Source organism: Nelusetta ayraudi, unplaced genomic scaffold (genome assembly GCF_046127955.1).
Source record: "Nelusetta ayraudi isolate G7.1 ecotype Tasmania unplaced genomic scaffold, CSIRO-AGI_Nayr_v1 ptg000005l, whole genome shotgun sequence".
NCBI lineage: Eukaryota > Metazoa > Chordata > Actinopteri > Tetraodontiformes > Monacanthidae > Nelusetta > Nelusetta ayraudi.
Window position 1 is genome coordinate 8,290,317 of NW_027466055.1, and position 19,801 is coordinate 8,310,117.

Genomic DNA, 19,801 nt, shown 5'->3' on the forward strand with positions numbered 1-19,801 from the left:
ACTGAAAATAACTAGACGGAGGTATAAGAGAGCTGGAGGGGAAAAACCTATTGTTGGAATCGCTGGTTTGTGCTTGTCCGTGGCATGGGCCCATACAAAGTAGGGCAACCGAATAGGGGGCGAGGATAGGGGGCTTCATTTGCTTAGCAAAGGCAGAGCTTCAGTAAGGGGTTAGTAAGGGAGAGTCATTCACGGATGGCCAAGGCTTTTAAATGGTTGTTACCTGGAGCTGTTAAAAAAAAAAGAAAAAAAACGACAACAAAGAAACAAAGAAAACAACAAAAAATCAAACAGAACGTTAGAAAGGAAACAAAAAAGTACAGCAGCGCAGTGATATTCAACCATTTTTTTCTCTTCATTCAAACTTATTCACAACACATCTATATGCATGTCACAGCTGTCTCGTCTTAGTTAACAGGGAATTGACTAATTCCCGCATTGCCACATATTTCACTTGTAGTGCACGACATAGTTTAACTCAGGCAACGTAACAAAAAAAAAACAAAAATTAAAAGTATAAAAATAAAAAAAAAAACAGCACAACACATACCAGCAGTTTTAGGGACGTAAAGTAAAATGACGAAAGGAGTAAGCTGATATGAACAAGTGAGACAAAATATGTGGAATAAGTGGTTCAGCGAGCGCCGCTGGGGCTCTTACAGTTGAGGTCCATGTACCAGGCGTCATTGCCGTACTGGTACTTCCAGATGGTTTGGCCGATGGAGCAGACCAGCGAGATGGCCAGCAGGCAGCCAAACAGCACCAGGATCTGAAAGTTGGTGATGCGCTCCACGTTGGACAGCTTAAGCGGAGGCCGAGTGGAATTCTGGGCAACAAGTGACGACAAGGTTGTATAAAAATAAATAAAATAAATAAAGGTCCTGGAACTCACTGCCAGCTCATGTCAGAAGCTGTCACAACTACACCACCTTCAGCATGTAGAGCAGCAGACCCAAAGAACAATCAAATAGGTTGTACCTGCATGAGCTTGGTGTCGTGTCCGGTGTAGACCACCACGCCGTGCACCCACTGAGTGTTCCTCAGTTGGGCTCCTCTCAGCAGGATCTGGTCTGGTCCCAGTGGGATGGTGCTGTTGTAGGAACCATCACTGAATTAGGGTTCTCCTCACAACTCTCCAAAAAGAGAGGACAAGGTCTGACAAGATCCCCGTCAATGTGGTTCCCCTTTTTACTGTCAATAGTGACTGACACGTTCTTGCAAGATAGTTTGAATATCCAGGTTCCAAAGTCAGGGGGACTAAAGTAGCCAAAATTGCATGTGACTTTTCATCCGCTTTGTTGTGAGGTTGTGCTTTGGATAACTTCCTTGCGGCTGTGTTTTCATTTTCCCCACCAGAGAGCACATCCACAATTAGCAAGTAGCTCTGCCATCCAGTTGTGTGAATATGATTAATATGGCACTGGCACTAGTTCTTCTAATTGAAAAGGCTTATTAAAACTTTGAGGGGGAAGAAACGTACATGTAATTCAGACGTCAAAAACAAACACAAATGAAAATATCCATTTATTAGCAGAGACACCTTCTGTGAGCACGCCCACCTGTGTCGTTCCAGGCGGATGTTCCCCACAAACTCATACAGGTGGCGGTTTGGACTCTCGCACTCCATCCTGCCGGAGAGACGCATCAGGCTGTCGATGTCTTTCAAGTCTGCAGTCACCTGCAGACCCTGTACAGTGCGGAGCAATGTTACCGCCTCATATTACAAAGGACACTGAATCATGCACTCGTGCGAAAAGCGTGATAATCACCTGTCTGATTTTTAGGTTTGTTTCGCCATCCAAGTTTGATGTTTCGATGTAGCACATTCCCTGTGGTTCACTGTTGTGGAGGGAAACGATAAAAACTCTTGGAGTAGATGCAGGAAGAACAACTCATCTTGGCTGTCTAGTGTTAAATATAGTCATAATGTTGATCTACAAAAGTCTAAAATGTGCAAAGGAGGATTAGGGCCATAAGAAGAGAAAAAACATATTACAGGAGGGAGATTTCTATTTAAGTTTTCATTTCGTGTTTCAAGTTGAAATTTACAAGTGAAAATTACGTGAAAAAAGTCAACGTAAAAAATGCTGGATTAACCCAGTTACCCACAGTTAAAAGTAAACTCCCAAAAACTGGTGTATCTCACTATGTTCACCCAAGTACTCCACAAGACTTGCACGCAGAGCCTTTTGACTTTATTCTTGACATTTTGACTTACTTCATGTTAACATTAATTGCAAAATTTTGATTTTGTTCTCGAAATGTTGACCTGAATCTTGAAATTTCAACTTTATTCTCGAATTGGAAACTTGAAAAAAATTCGATCTTAATTTCTTTTCCTCTTATGGCCCTAACCCTCCACCCTAAAAATGTGCCTTATATATGAATGATTACATTTAATATTTAATTAAAAGAGGAATTATTTCTATTATATTTAGAGAAAAATGTATACAAATAAAAGGTTCTAGCTGTAGCTGTGTGAATCAACACAGTCAGGCAATCAATTTGCACTAAAATATGTTGAAGAACACATGAAGTCTTTGTTAGTTCCCTAAATACTTGAGGAAGGAGGGCGGAGACAGACAGAGTGGGGTGACATGGACGAGCAGGCATGCAGGGCACAACAATCAGCACGGACAAATGGGTCTGTGACAGACTCTGGGCACAGGGACAGAGTTAAGGCATGCTGGTCCTTAAGGTGAGCTGCTTCCACGATTCAATAGTCTTCTAATAGAGTGATTCATTCACATCGACCACCGGTCCAAGTGCACAGAGCGCAGAGTTGAATCAAAGAAAGGACCGGACACTAGAGCGAGGAGGAGTTTGGAATCTTTTAACGAGTCTGCTGGGAGGAATTTTAACACTTCGACAGGAGGAAAATTCCACACACAAAAAAAATTAAGTGGCTAATTAACTCAGTTTGTGTCCATGTACCCACTCTGTCTTTCTGGTTGGATTCTAACTTCCTTTAGTGCACTATTTTCTGTGTATCTGTCCTATATAAACATTAAAAAAAAAATCTTGCTTTACTTGTTGCTGGGATTAAAAATTCTAGCAACAAATAATGACTAAAATAAGTCAATAACTCAAGAGGAGAAAAGTTGGACGAAAAGTGCAGTGTCCGTGGTTACTTAAGCATGGATGTAAAAACTTATGCACGGTTCAACCAATTAAACACTTGATGCACATATACGCATGTCATTTTGGCTTCTTTAAAAAGACTGAGAAATATACTATGAGTAATCGCTGTAGCACGCTGTGGAACTCCAAGATGCTTTTCCATCTTGGAAATGACTGTCTGCATGCATGCAACTGGCCACTGTGGCCTTACAAGCCATGCAAGGGCAACATCATGAGAAATATATTCAGAAATATATTCAGGACTCTTAAAGAAGGCATGTTGGTTTTTGTTTTCCTATTGACTCTTATTGATGTGAACTACAAACAATGAAAGGGGTCAATTGTACATCGACTGTACAATGTAAAACATGAATGTATCTCACAGCAATCACAGGCCTGTTCTTTTCCTCAAGTGAGGGGACAAAATAAAGAAAATAAATCTAATTTATGTCAGTACACACAGCCTCCCGTCTCTCCCACCGCTGTTTTGTTGGCAACACTGCTGGTTTCCTGACCTGGAGGACAGTATGACGAGGTCAGCCGGGAGGTGATCCCCATTTGCAGCTCTGACTACTTCGCCAACAGCCACCTGATTTTACCAACCACACACCAGCAGGGGGCGAGAGAGAGAACGTGTGGCAGTTGGTCACACAGGGAAGGAGGGTTGGGTTGGGAGAGGGGCAGGAGAGGAGAAAATGAGATTCGGTTTGGTTAAAAAAAAAAAAAAAGGAGGGATGAGAGGATAAAAAGAAGAGGTAAGGGCAGAGAGACAACGGATTCAGTCTTAGGGAGATGAGAAGAGCAACATGATCGGTCCCGTGTGATCAGAGGGCATCTGTTCCACTGTTCAGACAGTCATTCAGCAAAAGCTAGTCAGTTGAGATGACAAAAAAATGTCATGTTTTGTTTTTTAAAAAATATCTAAAGAGAATATTTGTTTAGAAAAAAGGCCTGTTTTTGGTTCAGTGCTAATTTCTTTAAAAAAAATCTCCATAGAATGTTGCTTAAACTCAAAAAACGTCGAGCTGCTGCATATGTGCAACACTTCTAAATGGCTTTCTGAACAGGTGAAGGAGGTAGGTAGGTTGAAATGGCTCATCAGCTCTAGCCCAAAAATCACATTTCCACTGCCCCACCCGAAGAAGTGACGGATCATTTTCAACACCTCAACTTTTAAATTCCCCGACCTGGAGTTTTGCCATTATTCAGCCAAAGTCAGAAGATTCTGAATTTCAGATATTTTGTCAGCTTTGTCTTTAGCAGCCCAATCAATCAGACCATCACTTCTTTGGGGAGCGATTTGGGAGCAAATTACAGGGAGGAAAAAGGGGAGAGAAGCTCCCACAAGTCTGGCAGCAGGTTGTGACTCCTGTACCTGGACGATAAAATGACAGCATCCGCGGGAACGAAATCGCTGCCATTTACTCTAATTATATCGCCCACCTCAACCTGTGAAAATAAACTCATTACTGTCGTGCACAGCCTGTGAAACAGCGTCTGCGGGAGCAGAAGCACAGTTGCATTCTAGAGGTGGAACAGCTGCTGGGAAAGAAAGTTGAGAGGACATTAAAGCAGAGAGACAGTGAGCTGAATACTGAAGTTTCCTGATGAGACGGCACTCAGCTGATGTCTCATTTCCAATAACACTGGTCTGGCTATACTGTAATATTTATGGATTCCCCCAAATTGCAAACTGATTTGCTTTAACGTTGGCCCTGGTGTATGTTGAAGCCCAAAGTGGTTAAAGCTTCTTTTGGGCTCATTTGCTCATATATTTACTGACCCATATTTATTTATTTTCTTTTAGCTTTAAACCCTTATTTTATAACTCAAAGCAACTGTCAAAATTTAAGCAGCCTATAACAATAATAATAATGATCAATATCACAATCAAAGTTCAAATAATCATGGGGTTAAAGGGCCCAAAGACATTTTCCTTTGTAACATAAAAAAAAAACATGATTAAACACAAAGAGAGGAATGTACGTGTTAAATATTATTAAAGACTTGAAAGGAAAGACAATAACACACTGCAGTGTGATACAAGCTCTTATTATACAGCCAGTTAAAAGAAGCAACGGCTTAGCCCGTTTCAGGACGACGATGTAGAACCATCAATTATTCACGGGTCGAGTTTTAATATTTCTGATTGTTTGGAATGGGAGAGCTCTCCCCAACCCAAAAAGGAGCACAGTGCTGGGAACGAGTGCATTAATGAGAGACGTTTTCAGGGAAGTCTCTCAGCTACAGAAACTCTGAGTCAGCTCACAATGATGCAAAACGTCCGGTTAAGAAAAAATAAGGGTTTCGTCCAACCGTCCATAATCCCTAAACCTCATTAGGCCGTCTTGAAATCATACAACATACTGTACATTCTGCTTTGCTTCATCTTCCATCACATTCTAAATGGGCTTGTTTTGATAACATCTGCTGATGCCCACACCCACCCAGCCTTCCCCTATGAACTACACAACTAGCGCTGTGATGATGGGAAATAACAGCATTTTGATGAGAAAGTTCTCTCCTGTTTTGCCAAACGTCCTCCCTAATGGACGAGGCCGTGTGAGCCATCATCCTCTGGCCAGCGTCGTGTCCAAACTGCAGAGCGTTTTATTTCCCCACACCCCTCTGCTTGATGAAGCAAGCGCTGGATGCTGCCACGCTAATGAAATTGTTTCATTACGAGCCGAGAGAGGAAGCTCTCTCTTTCTTTTTTTTCCTCCAGCATCGCCTCCTTAATGACCGTCCACATGGAAACGCTGGGTTAATTAGCGGCTGCAGACTTGGAGAGGTCACAGACGGCGCACAGCACGCCTCTGATTGTGTGTGAGATCTTTCCTCCAGCTGACAACAGCAGAGACGGGAGATGTAAATAGAAAAATGCAGAATGGTGGACGGTCATCAAGGAGGGAGGAGGCTTAGCCTCCTGAAAGACTCTCCCCATTAGCGGCCTGCTGCGAGTCCATACCTTCTCCCAGTGCACGATTTCCCAGGCGCCGTTCCTCAGCACTGCGGTGAGTGACGAGAGGAACAGGAAGTGAAAGACAGGAAGCAAAGAGAAGGGGGAAAAAACATGACAAACATGCTCGACGACTTGTCTTGGCTCATGTGACAGTGAACATATATACATACCAGTGACAATATTTACTTAAAGAATAATAATAATAATAATAACAATAGACTTTGAAAATTTCAAATATGTGCATAAGGCGTGAAATTCTGAACAGCCACTTTTTAGGTAAAATGTTCAATCGCTTGTTAACAAAAGTCGCTAATCAGCCAATCACACAACAGCAACTTGCTGCATTTCGGAATGTAATCACGATGAAGACGACTTGATTTTCCCGACATCAGAACAATCTCTAGAATTTGCATAATTTTTACGTCCACAGTGACGCCGAAGCAGTCAATATCGTGTATTGACGAGACTTGGTCACATCCCTACTGGACATTACAAGAACTGTTTCATGCCATTATCACGAGTGAAGTCGTGGCTTTATGTACCTTGACATTCCTTCTTGTTGACAACACCGTCGGCATTGTGACGTTTCTGTAAGGACGAAAAAAAATCATTAAGAACATTATTACCATCTCCATTTTAACATCAAACAAACAATGGTCTGGCTCTAAAAAGGCATCTTTCTTTTTTTAACCAGGTGATGAATTAGCGGTGAATGAAAGTAAAACATCAGGAGACAGCAGGCTGAATGCCAACCACGCGATAATATCAAAAGCCTCACAACAGCTGCTTGACCATGTGGTCTCGTTTTTTTTTTTTTTTTTTTTTTTTCAATTCCATCTCCACCAATTTTGGCGGATACCTGATGAGAGGAAAAATCATAGCAGACAACAGAGGTGATTTAATTTTATTCCATGCGGGAGCAGCTTCAGAATCTCAGCCGCTAGTGCATTTGCATTATACTATCAATGAGTTCAAAATAATACAAAATAATTTAGGAAGGAATGGTAACCTGCACAACTCTTTGTGAGTGTTTTGTATCTGTATATTGCCCTAGATATAAAAATAAAAACAGGGCTAGGAGACTGATATTGTTAAATTGGAAGTCATCTGAGCCTCCTACTCATGCCCGCTGGAAGAGGGATATTTTCCACTTTCTCAAACTGGAGAAGCTCAGTCTTATGCTGCAAGGATCCTCTAACAAATTTAGCAAAATATGGGGACCATTTTTTCAATTTGTTAAAAAATACAAACATCCAATTTGCTCCCGGCTGAAATAGCTGTTGGTCTCCTGAGCTGGTCATGGCATTGGGTGTTTCCTTTCCTATTGACTCTCATTGGTTTTCTTTCTCTTTTTAACAGTCTAGTTAGCTGACTGATGTTTGGTTGTTTTCTTTTTTTATTATTATTTATTTATTTTATCATTGTGTGTTTTTTTCTCTTATGTGTGTTGCTTCAGGTTATGTTTCCTGTGTTACTGTTCTTTTTTCAGGTTTTTCATATAGCTATTCAAATATATATATATATATATATATATATATATATATATATATATATATATACATACATATATATATATTATACATTTTAGTTGATGCTAAGTATTCTTCTGGAAAAACCCAGTAAACAAAGTTTGAAAAAAAGAATAAATACAAACAGTAACATAGATACGCCTTATCACCAATGGCACCCCAACGTGATTCTCTCCAACTTTACTGTGACTGAGGAGAAAGTAATGTCCTCACAAACGGCTGCAGCAGCGGTAGTTCTTCCTCCTCAACCCAAAACTTCCCATCAAATGTGAACTCAGCTCCTTGTATTGTGTCACATTGGTTTATTTTGTGATGACAAGTTCTTTTCATTCAAAAAAAAAAAAAAAAGTATCTGTGCTGAATCAGCAAGAGGGATTTGTATCCACTCAACTCCTTGCTGAGACCTTGCTTAATTTCAAGAATTGGTATTCTAACATAATATTAAAAAAAAAACCATTATACAATATTATGAATTTGAATATAACGTGGCTGCACATTTTCAGAGCTTCAGAGTTGGAAACGTGGCCCATGCAGCGGCTGCGGGTCGAGCAAATTGCGTAAACAAGAAGCCTGACTGTAGGAGAGGCGTGGGCCAGATTTCTGGACCAGTAAACAGTCTCCAGCTCGCGACACCAGAGCCGAGGCGTCGCGTCAGCAGCCTGCGTGACGACTGCGTGTTGTTTACCAGCAGGGAGGAGCGTTTTCTTCTCTCTAATACGGACGAGTGTTCCCGATCAATTCCTCCTTTAGCGCTGATGAATCCGTCTGCGTCTCTGCGCGCGGCTCGCAGTGAGTGTGTGGTTAGGCCGAGGACAGAGTGGCGGCGGTGGTTTCACTCAGGGTGGTGGTGGGTGGGGAACGGGGGGGCGATAGTTGGCCAGCGGCCCGGTGGGATAAAAAAAAAAAAAAAAAAAGCTTCTGCAGCGTGGAGATTGACCGCTGCAACTCCTCCGTGTTGGAGAAGTTGTTGTGCAATTGTCCCTGCTGCTTGGAGAACATGGTGGGAGAGGCAGCGGGATCGAATTCAAACGCTGCCAAGTTGTGAAATAAAAATATCTGCATGCTGTATATTTGTGTATTGTGCAAAAAAGAAATCTGGACTCCCTGCCGTGTATGTACACAATACAAATGGGGTCCAATGACAGAATAGTGGATGGAATTGTGGGGTTGACCAGTAAAAACAGAATCTGCAGTAATGCTTGCGTTTGGAATTGACAATTGACTGAAATTCTTTTTTCAGGGCCAAGAGGAACATTTGGATGGTATTCCAGGGGAGTGGCTGATGCACTAGATTAGAGCAAACTTTTGGGGGCAAGCAGGATTTCACAGGGGCCCCGTGCAAGACGCAATAACATTTCTTTAAATTCCTCAAAATCGATGACTTTAAAGCCGCGCTAAATCTGTTCTGAAGACTCTTTCTGTCCCCATCTCCTCTTTGAAGTCTGTCTTTCCGTCTGGCGGGAGTGGCACACCTCGCCTTCCTCCTTTTTCTGTCCCATTTTCTATTTCAGGCCTACACAGAATCAAATTTGCCACAACGTCCCTTCAAGATGCTGTGGCGTCTAATGAATACCAGCCGCGGCCGCATTACATCACATCGCATCCGCTCCTGCCTTTTAAAAGCTCACCTATGCCCGGGAAAAGTTTGGCTGTCGGGACCTCCGCCGAAGCCCATTCATCATCCTTGGAGAGAGGGCTGTCATCTAATCTTATTTCGTAGCACGGACCCCGTCGGGGTGGTTGTGCTCTCCACCGCTTTGTTTTTAACCTTCCATACTTTTTCTTTCATTGACTGGATGGACGCTAAGAAAAGTGGAAGTGCTGTCTTTAAACAATATTGCTTTCAAAGCAGAGAGAACAAAGTGGATGGAAGGTAGAGGACGAAGGTTGTGTGCTGAAACACATTGGCATGGATATCAGACGCTTGTGATGTCACAAGGGGCGCTGGTATGCCCTCCAGTTTAGCGACAACACTGCCAGTAAGGTGCTGGCTTTGCCCTGAGTGACCGCCTTGTTTTTGTCTCACTTGTGAAAGGTCCAACAAGGCATCACTTTTAGCTGGATGCTGTCAACAGAGGGCTAAACGTACTGGGGCTTTCTTGGGTTCCAGTGTCCAGGGCTTGGAGTAGAGGGTAAAAAAAGAATGAAATAAAATAAAAATGTGGGTGTAAGACTGATAAGCAGTGGACAAGGCTGAGCGGCACAGATCGTCAACAGTTTTTATTGACTTTATTTTATTCTTGGTTATATCATTATTTGTATCAGCAACGACTCTTTTCACTCCGAACACTTCAGTTACTGTGAAGAGGTGCACCATGCTATACGCTGAGACACTTTGTAGTTTGTCATTTACTGGACTAAAGTTTTAACTCCAGCCGCCAAACACATTGCACCAACTCCGAACAAAGAGACCTTGAGTCGACTGCCGCAGAGACAGTGAGCACCAAGGCACAATCTGTGCGGCACGCTGTGCTTTCTATAGTGCATGATTCATGAAGTTCGGGGTCGATGTCATCCTGTCAGGTCAACTCGTGAGGGACAGAACAGTGCACGGAACAGACGTGTGTGCAGGTGACCTTCAGCAATAAGAACGGAGCCATCGCCGCTCTGTTCCCATGGTTTGTTTTGCGTCCCCCCCGCCCCACACCACCACCACCGCCTGCACTACATGACAGGCCAAGAGAAAAAATGCTGCGCTGGTCCCTTTGGCACGAGATGGAAGCTCATAGTGACCGTCCACTGGGACCTGAATGGAGGATCGCATTGCAGGGTCACTGCAATACAGTGGAATGCAACATTCCCTCAGTTTGCTCAGACAGACTGGGGTGGATACTTACTGGATATGCAAAGCAAACAATTTGGAGCCTTCAAGTTTGCAGAAATTCAATGTTGGAAATAAATAATCATGTGTTTTAGCACATCTGCTCATCTGCGCTTCACTTGCTTGAGGGCCGACGGTTTGTTTTGTTTTGCTGGATCCAACCTCCTTTGTGCATCTTGTATCTGGGTTAATTGACTGAGCGCGCACTATAGACTCAGCACACGCAGCTGTGGCCTCAGACTGAACTATCGGAACACCACCGTCTGATTGGCTGTTGGCTCTGTGATGGAAGTTGCTTTTTTTTCAAGAAATAAATTGTATTGTATCTATTTCACAAAAAACTGTTAACTTATTGGAATTCTGATGATTTTTTTTTTTAACTTTTATGGATTTTTTTCCTCATGTTTTCGTTTTGGCTGAAAGACCGTCCTTATCTATGCATCAACATTATGTTTGACAGATCTGTGTTTTTTGCAGTAAGTGAAAAGTTTCATAATCTATTTTGTTTTGTTTTTTTCTTCCAACTTTGTCAGGCTGCTTGAACATATTAACGTTTTATTAAACTAAAATATCCTCCCTAAAAAAACTACATTTAAAAGCATACTCTGTATGCTTACAAATCACAAGACGGTCAACTTTATCACAGGTTGAGAAATCGATGGAGAAATCGTTGTCCTACCAGATCTTCAATGAACTCCTTGACGGCGGCCACCACCAGGATGAAGAGAAGCGGCACCAGAGTGGTCCAGCGACCAGTGGGAGACACATCAGGGATTTGCTAGGAAAGATACAAAGATGGGAAATTTTCTCAGTCAAGTTTTGGCTTCCAAAGTAAATTATTACCGGACAAAAAAAACATAAAAAACATAGGAAAAAAAAAAAAAAGTCTGAAAATAAGACAGTAGTAACATCAAGAGAAAATACTGTGCGTGAGAGGTTCTGTCAATATTATGTCACTATTGACTTGTGACACAAAACACTGATTTGACTACTATTGTTTTTGTTTGTATAAAATTAACATGATCTTAGCAGGATCTTAGCACGTGGGCCACAAAATATTTTTTTGAAGTTCCATCACAATGCTGTCATTACCAAATGAATGACATTATTTCTGCGTTTTAAAATTAATTCAAAATGAATAAATTAATTTTTCATTTAAAACTAATAAGCAAGCACCACAGTAACAGCTGTAGGAGAGCGCCAACAGCTAAGAGGGAGCGATGAAAAAGATCTCTCGCCTGCCTCATCTGCATAGATGTTTTATTCAAGGTCGCAGCATCGACAGGGCAGGTAATGAAGATTCACACTGGCTGGTTTTCAAAGTAGCGGCCACAAGGTCACTGGGTAGAGGCCTTTACCATCCTACAACTGCTCAATAATGAAGGCGAGTCTGCCGGTGCACATATGGGTAAAGAATGGATCCCAGCGGCCGTCCTTCTCCTCCCGTTTCATCTTTTTCCGCGAGGCTTTGAACATCACAAACAAAGACCTGGACTGTCTGACGGTTGCTAGCTAATGTTTCAAGTGTCAATACCCGATTTAAATGACCTACATCCATACAGTCTTCCCGAGCTGCAGGGAAATCTTTGTTTTGCAAGTACGAACCAGTCACAACAACACTAATGTTCTGGGATCTGGGTTAGGATATTTGCAGGCGAGTGAACATTCAGCAGAGATAAAGGGCCAGTTTTCCATTTCATCCATCTTCTTTTTTTGCAACCTTGGACGCGTTTCAGTAGAGCTATTTAGGTCTATTGATTACATCCCAATGCTGGAGATGGACATGGTTAGCTTGTCAGTGCAGAAATCTGCAGCACTGAGTTTGAAAATGATGCAAATATTTGAACTTTTTTTAAATTTATACATACAGTACATCAGTACACGAATCAAACAATTTATTCACTGATCTATCTTTTGAAATTGGGTTTGCAAATTGATCAAATTACAAGGATGACCATGTCAATCTGAGTCCAGCTAAACAAAAACTCACACACAACAGAGGGGGACAGAGTAACGGTTAAAACTGGGATGAGCAGTGTCTCTGGTTCCCCTTTTTATTTTGAGGAAGAGTCTATTTATACTGCAGAACGCGCTGGAACTTACCTGCAGGAGTGCAATGAAGAGGAAGAAAGCATTGGCTGCTCTCCTGAACTGCGAGTATAGGAAGCGGGGCAGGAATGTGAGGACATTATATTTGGCCGTGCTGAAGAAAAAGGGGACACAGAGAAAAACAAAAGGGTTAGATCGTTGCAAGTGCGTTCAATGGGGGAACTAAAAGACATCGCAACATGGCACATTTTCAGAGCTGTAATCGTTCCACCACGAAGCTGTCTGTGAAATTTCTGCTTGAGCTAAGCGAACTGTCAGAATCTCACACTGGCCCACAGCTCCAGTCACAGCCTCGTGTGGTATCAGTGTTTCTGTGCAGGACTGACCGACACAAGGTTTACTGTCCATTTAGAATTAGAAGGGGGGGCTACATTGAGGTTGCTGTGCTGACGGTGGTTGGTTAAGACCGTTGGACCAGTTCTTTAACTCACACGAAAACAACTCTGACAATGGCCACGTCATTGTTTCGCTTCTGTCAAATCACATTTGACAAGCGGATGTGAAGTATTTTCCACTCGCCGTGCACCCTTGATGGGAATCGGAGGTTCTGTCTGAATAGGCCAGCGTTGGAGTACCTTTAAAAATAAGACGCTAGAGTTTTTCCTATGGAGAGACCAAGTGCCAAATTAAAAGGAAATGACAACACTTTGATGGACACGTGGCAACCCCGAACAAATTACCTGCCTCAGGGTCTAAGTGAAATTAAACAGTAGAAATACTGGCTTGGAAGGCTCCAAAGTGAACGAACCGGCAATAAGAAATACTTGTGAACAAATACAAGGACCCACATATTTTCATTTGCCAATAAGTTGTTGATTTTTTTTGATTTTTTTTTATTATTATTATTTTTATCATTATCATTTTATATAATTGATATTTTTTTCTTTTTTTTACTTTTTTCTTTTTCTCTCCTTACTTTTTTTCTTTATTTGAATCTTCTCTTCTTGCTCAGACCACTATTGAATGTTGTATGTTTATGCGTATTGTTATGAATGTAGTTCTGACGTATGATTCTAAAAAAAAAAAATAAGACGTTATACCTTTAACTGGCAAAAGCGCGGTTAGAATGAGCGGAGAAGTGAAGGCGAGCGAAGAAGAAGAGTGAGCCATTATCCCAGCAGCAGTACGACTGAATAGCAGGCACACAGCGGAGCGCTGATGAATCGCCGAGTCGGTAAAATGATGATGACCATCAACAAGGTCCACTGTCTCCAGTGATTCAACGTGTTTTATGACCCAGTAAATAAAAACAACGCTGCTAAACAAGCATTAATTCCACACACTGCCATCCCATAAGTGCACCCATCAAGTTAAACACTGCTGGGATGAAAACCCTCTGCCGGAGTGTCAAGATGCTGATTAGGGCCAATAAAGGCAATCTGGCTTTATTTTACAGGCCCTGTTTGTTTTACCAGCATCCACCAGTTAATCATATTGATTCAGACGGCGTAAAAATGCGACTGTCTACGTCAAAACTCGGTCTGGGGGGCAGAAACCGAAGGGAGAGTGTGGCTGGGGAAGGAGGGCTGAAAAGAGACTCCTGTTCTCGCACAGTGAGTCAACAACCGAGCTGATACACACAAATACCAGGATGTGCAGCGCGTTTGGCAACGTTGAGCAAACAGACAAAACGACTGTGTGCTGTGTGATGTTATGTTAACTGGAGGGTAAGACTGAGTAGTAAGTCGGGGAGTGCGTACGATAAGCATCTTCCTCTCGGGCCAGTACGCTCACTTTCTGTTGTTGCGGGACGTTTGCCAAAAGTCGCGGGGGTCGCGTTGCACCACGGTGCGATCAGCTGAGCCATGAGGTGTTACCAGCGTTCACCCACAGGAGAGGTCAAACCAATTCAGGCGGCACGCTCTCGACTTCAAGCCGCAAACTCTTGGCCGTCCGAGGATATTTCTGCAAGGGTTGCGAGTTGGCGTCACGGATGACCACGCCGGTGGTTTCCTGCAAAGCCAGTTTGCTTGCAAACACAGCTGCATTCAAAGCGTGGACGCAGTCGGTGTCAGTGGAAGAACTGGTTTGAGGAGTGATCAAAACACACACTGTCTCCGTTCAAAGCCTTCTGTTGCTACACCGGACGATGATCGTGACTCATCTGCATATTGTGTTTCTGAAAAGCATTACAAGACAAAGAAAAACTGAACATCGTCATCGTCAACGTCCAAACTACTTTATTTGATGTTGACAAGTTAGCTGAGCACGCAACCAACTACGCACTTTACTGAAGGTGTGCTCTGCGCATTTAACCGGTTGTCTCATCTCTATAGCCGTTTGCTCTCCCTATCCAACATACTGAATATAAGTTGACGCAGTTAAGTGACAAGGTTACAACTGCTATTTTCCTCAGGGCACATCACCATTTCATGTCACTCCATTATTAAATATTGACGCAACCCAGCTAGTTAACTAAGAAAACGCTGGGAACAATAATCATGTAAAACCTTTTAGTCTTCATGGTCTTAGTGGTGACTACTGTGTGCACGTAAGTACAGCATAGTATAGTACAAGACACATTATCACAATTTGTGGCTTGAATGAGTAATATAAATATATAATACTTCCAATATGTTCTATTTTAATATCTATATGCGATACACATCAGGTTTCACTGGAAGAGACCTGAATGTCATACTGCGCTTTTTGGATGCAAAACGAGCCGTTTGTAAAATATAATGAATACTTATTTTGGCAAATTGAAATAAAAAAAACAATCAATCTGTCAGACTAATAAATTATGAACTGCCTGAATTTCAAATGTGTGTAATGAAATAGCATCTAAATACCAGCATTGATTATTTATTTATTTATTTCCTTACTTATTTATGATGATGATGATAATGATGATGATTATTAGTAGTAGTAGTAGTAGTAGTAGTAGTAGTAGTAGCAGTAGTAGCAGTAGTATTTATTTATTTTTATTATTATAATCTTTATCATTATGATTATTATTGTTATTATTATTGTTACTATTATTTTGGGATCTCTCGATGACGCAGTCGGAACAAAAAGCCGAACCTCACGCGCCGCCGCTTCTCGTCTCATTGAAACTGTTCAGCCTGCGACTGTGTCAGTCGGTGGAAGAACATACATATCTCAAATTGCTCATGCAGCAGGAATGCTAACAGTAATATTCCTTGACAGAGGGTGGCCTGACCCAACAAGCCTGACCTTTAATGCTTAACGCACTGCACTCTTCCAAGGCTTCAAACAGGCCAGCATGAAATATCTGGACCTGGCTAACGGCGCTAATGCAAATCTTTCAGACAGAACGCCGCGCAGCTGAGGCACGACCCCACTCATTCCTCGGATCAAAACCGGCGCAGCGTGCACAGTTTTACCGCCTATTTACTGCGACGCGTCCCTCAATTTTCCTCTCGCAGGCAAGAGCTTCGCGAAACGGTTTGCACCCAGCAACCTCTTAGAACGAGGGAAATTCTCCTCTGGCTGTACGCAGTCACATTTTCAGACGCGGAGGGTTAATGCGAGGTTACAGGCGAAGCAGCGACGTCGGCCTCTGGCTCGCCATCAACGCAAAATAACAGCGACTCACATTAACGGCAACATCCCTGAGAGGATGCAGGAGGATTCTTTTTTTTTTTTTTTTTTTTTTTTTATTTGTCGCTAAAATTAGTTTTGAAGACTGTCAGGATTTACTTGAAACAGTCAGCCGGCGAAATAGCAAAAGAGGTCGACGGAGTGGAAACTGGAGTGAAGCCATCTTCTCACAGATAGCAGAGGCTAAGCAGCTGCACGTCAACCCAGACAGAGGAAACACTGTTCATCGGCGACGGAAGAAAAAAGTGAGAGCGCCATCATCGGGAGATAAACATAGTGTTGAAGGCAAAGCAAAGAAATCTGTGATTGAAATGTTTATATTCAGGTCTCAAAACTCAAAAAATGAACCTTCGAAATGTGAACCAATTAACGGTGTGGTGGTCGACAACAGCCAGTTGCTGAAAAAAATTGTCCTTACCTGACTCGATTGCTGCAAAACTTTGTGAACTGGGGCTGGTTGAGGTAAATCAGTCGAGCATCTTCCTGATCAGCCAAGGACGTCTTTTCTGAAGTGTCCTCTGTCTTCTCGTATCCTGCATCGAAAGAGACAAAGGTTTAGTGCTTCCTTTATTTCCACATTCCCACTGCAGCACGTGTAACATATTTGTAATACGTTTTCCTTTTTACGCCCATTGAATTACGCCAAAATTATAAACGACAGGAGACGCAAAGTAAGAGTTTCTACTCAGTTCAGCATCTGCGTTGGTTTTTAAAACACAAAGAGACAAACTGAAATTTGTAATAAAAGCACATAGACACTGAAGGGCAGACTTTCCAGCCTCTGTGAGGGCAGACGGGGTGCAAAATCAAATGTTTGAGTAAAGCGAGACCCGAGGGTTCCCAGAGGTTCACATTTCCCCATCCTCGTGCTTTAAGTGATACGTCTAGGTAAGTGCCCTCGGCACTACCAAGACAGCACTACTGTAAATCTCTTTAGTCAACACTATTTCCATACTCTCAAGTTGCATGCACGTGATCCGGCGCGGGTGATCCGCTGGTGCCTGCGTGCTGCCGTAGTGGCTCGCTGCTGCAGAGGGCATGCGTGGCATAGCTTCCAACAACTGCAGCTTAACCTCCGGGTTTAAAAATGGAAAGAAGGAAAGACGGAGGGGGGGGGGGGACCCGAGCGAAGGAGGCGGACAATAAAACCGACGACAAAATACTGTGTCATGCGGTGGTGTAACCAGATACGCCACAGTTGCGTCCTACCTCCCCCCTCCTCCCTTATCTGCCCGCACTATTTCCTCCTGGGCCAAGTTGGGAAGCGAGAACAAAGGAGGAGAAAAGCTGACACAGTTTTCTCCTCCTTCAACCTCACGCTGCATTCAAACATGAATCTCGAAATGACATGTTTTCCTAATCTGATCGACCGGGCTCGACACTGGGAAGCACCCGGGATACCTTCCTGCTACGCCACATCATCTCCTGATGCGTAGCTTCCTTCCCTAGCATGTGCTTTTGGGCTAAAAATAACTGCACCCCCGCACCCCCGCACCCCCCACCCATGCCCCCTGCAGTCATTTAGTCACCGGGGGAAAACATGGAGTTGGCACTCCCGGCTACGCTACTACGTTATGCAAGACGTCAGATCGCCATAGGTGATTTATTGGATTAGCGTGGTGGCGAGGGGATGTGTGGATCAAGGGAGCAACGGCAGGTTGAAGAGAGGCGCCTCGCGTCAACCTGGGAAACTTTTGAACCGCACGGCTGTGACTGTCAGCACCCGATGGATGCACAGTGTCCAAATTCAGTGCAGCCAACGGATGATTCCATGGAGATCATTGGAGCTGGACAGTTGCATTTTGTGTTAAACGGTGAATGATAAAGGATTTAACGAGAGATTATTCTCTTTGCAAGTCAAAAAAAAATAATGCATTGATCCCACTTCAGCTCGGTGGCGAGCAAAAGCTCCGCCTTGAGTAGATGTTTGCATGCCATTAGAGCCTCTGATGTTAAATTAAAAGTGGCTTAGCAGTCAAGAGTTCGCCGTGTGTGATCTTGCCAGGAATCGAGGTCTGAAGTAAGTAACGGCACCCGGCTGTGGGTATTAAAAGCACACGGCCCAAAGTCACAGTCTTGCAACCGGGATGGGTGGAGCCTTTTTTCACAGCACGCACGTAGCACCCGACAGCAGGAAGAATCAACAACAATCCCCAAAAAAACAGCAGAACGGATACAAAAAAAAAAAAAAAAACAGCGATTGAGACTAAAGTCAGTTTTTTTCATTCTCCTGGGGAAGCCCAATGGCCTCGGGGTCAAGATGGCTGCCTTGAATTGCAGCGCCACGGGTTTCACTTCTGTCAGGGGCCTTTGCTGCATGTCACTACCATTCCTTCTTTTTTATGTTTCCTGTCATCTATCAAGTACACTGTCACGCGATAGGCCAAATATTATCCATCAAAATGTGTTTTCGTGACATTTCTGGGACACTCTAAATTGACACGTTCAATGCAGTTTATATTTCAAAGTTCACTCCTTAAAAAAAAAACGTTTTTGAGTTCAGATGAATGTATCAAATGTGGTTTTGCAACTTGTGTGTAATACATATTTTTTTTTAACCGTGTAAATCATTGTGTTGCTTAGAATCAATAATTATTACCATTAACTTGAACCTCCAGTGGATGGACCTGTTGAGGCTGCGCAGTTCAAAATTCTTACAAAGACAAATGACGTTACCATAGCAACATCATTTTCAATTCTTCTCATTGTTTTTGTCAAGTTACTGAAGCAGCTTTCTGTGTATTTGTGCTTTTGGCAGCATAATGCACCAAACACATTAAACTGGCACACTTAATCTCTGTACTCAAACAGAGATTACCATTTCAAAATGAAACCAAACCTCCAGTTAAATTGCACGCTACCATCTATTCGTTATGACCCGGTCCAATCCCTTAAGGTCCAAAGTGCTCGAATATTTACGGTCTGCAATCAGTAAGAAAAAACACTCCTGGCCACAGTGGCTGCAGGGTGGGGTGCGTGTGAAACAGGCGGCCACAGAGTCCAACAGCCCTGACTGATGTGGTGTCGCTGTACTGTGGATGAGTGCTCGCAGCAGGAGAAGGCTGCATGCTGGGGCTGGCCAGGTGCTGCAATGCACCAGTTGCAGCTGGTGCTGCTGCAGATGGCGGCGCTGTGTTTGTTCTGCTTGCCACCTTTGTTGACAAAGTTTAGGTAGAAGCTGCAGACAACATAAGGAAAAAAATCATGTCATGTGTGTACACGACCACTCAAAAGTTTGGATGCACCTTCTCATGCATTTTTTTTTTTTTTTTTACTTTATTTTACTTTACTTTTCTACACTGCAGATAGATGAAGACATCAAACATATGAGCAAGATATATGTAATCATGCAGCAAAGAAAAAACACGTTAAAGAACTCTTAACATGCTTTTTATTAAAGGTGGCTATTTTGAAGAATTTAAATACGAAACGTGTTTGCGGTATTTTACACTTTTATCGTTTGCTACATAATTCCATGTCTGCTCATACGTAGTTTTGATGCCTTCAGTGAGAAACTGCAATGTCAATAGTGATGAGAATGAAAGAAAAGACATTAAATTCATAGGGCGTGTCCAAACGTTTGACTAGTAGTGTATATGTACGTTGATAATGCCAGTGTATTTGACAATAATTTGTAGTCTGTGTCTTAAGTTCCCATTTGTCATTTTTTTTCTCTTGCCATTATTACTAACCAAG

The 19,801-nt window shown here is 42.7% G+C and overlaps 1 protein-coding gene across 5 annotated transcripts in view; it reads right to left on the reverse strand.

Annotated features, from left to right (window-relative positions):
* atp8a1 (ATPase phospholipid transporting 8A1) overlaps nt 1-19,801 on the reverse strand; it is an 89,857-nt gene that overhangs the window by 60,333 nt on the left and 9,723 nt on the right. For 2 of the 5 annotated variants that reach the window (XM_076012094.1, XM_076012110.1), the window contains exons 2-11: nt 16,524-16,638; nt 12,536-12,635; nt 11,112-11,210; nt 6,625-6,670; nt 6,089-6,129; nt 4,496-4,569; nt 1,770-1,839; nt 1,560-1,687; nt 979-1,090; nt 661-826 (exon numbers count right to left, since the gene is read on the reverse strand). In XM_076012094.1, coding sequence (XP_075868209.1) covers nt 661-826; nt 979-1,090; nt 1,560-1,687; nt 1,770-1,839; nt 4,496-4,569; nt 6,089-6,129; nt 6,625-6,670; nt 11,112-11,210; nt 12,536-12,635; nt 16,524-16,638 — 951 coding nt within the window. Of the gene's footprint in view, nt 1-660; nt 827-978; nt 1,091-1,559; nt 1,688-1,769; nt 1,840-3,635; nt 3,710-4,495; nt 4,570-6,088; nt 6,130-6,624; nt 6,671-11,111; nt 11,211-12,535; nt 12,636-16,523; nt 16,639-19,801 lie in introns of those variants that run through there. The other 3 variants (XM_076012103.1, XM_076012089.1, XM_076012119.1) reach the window with 2 other exon arrangements.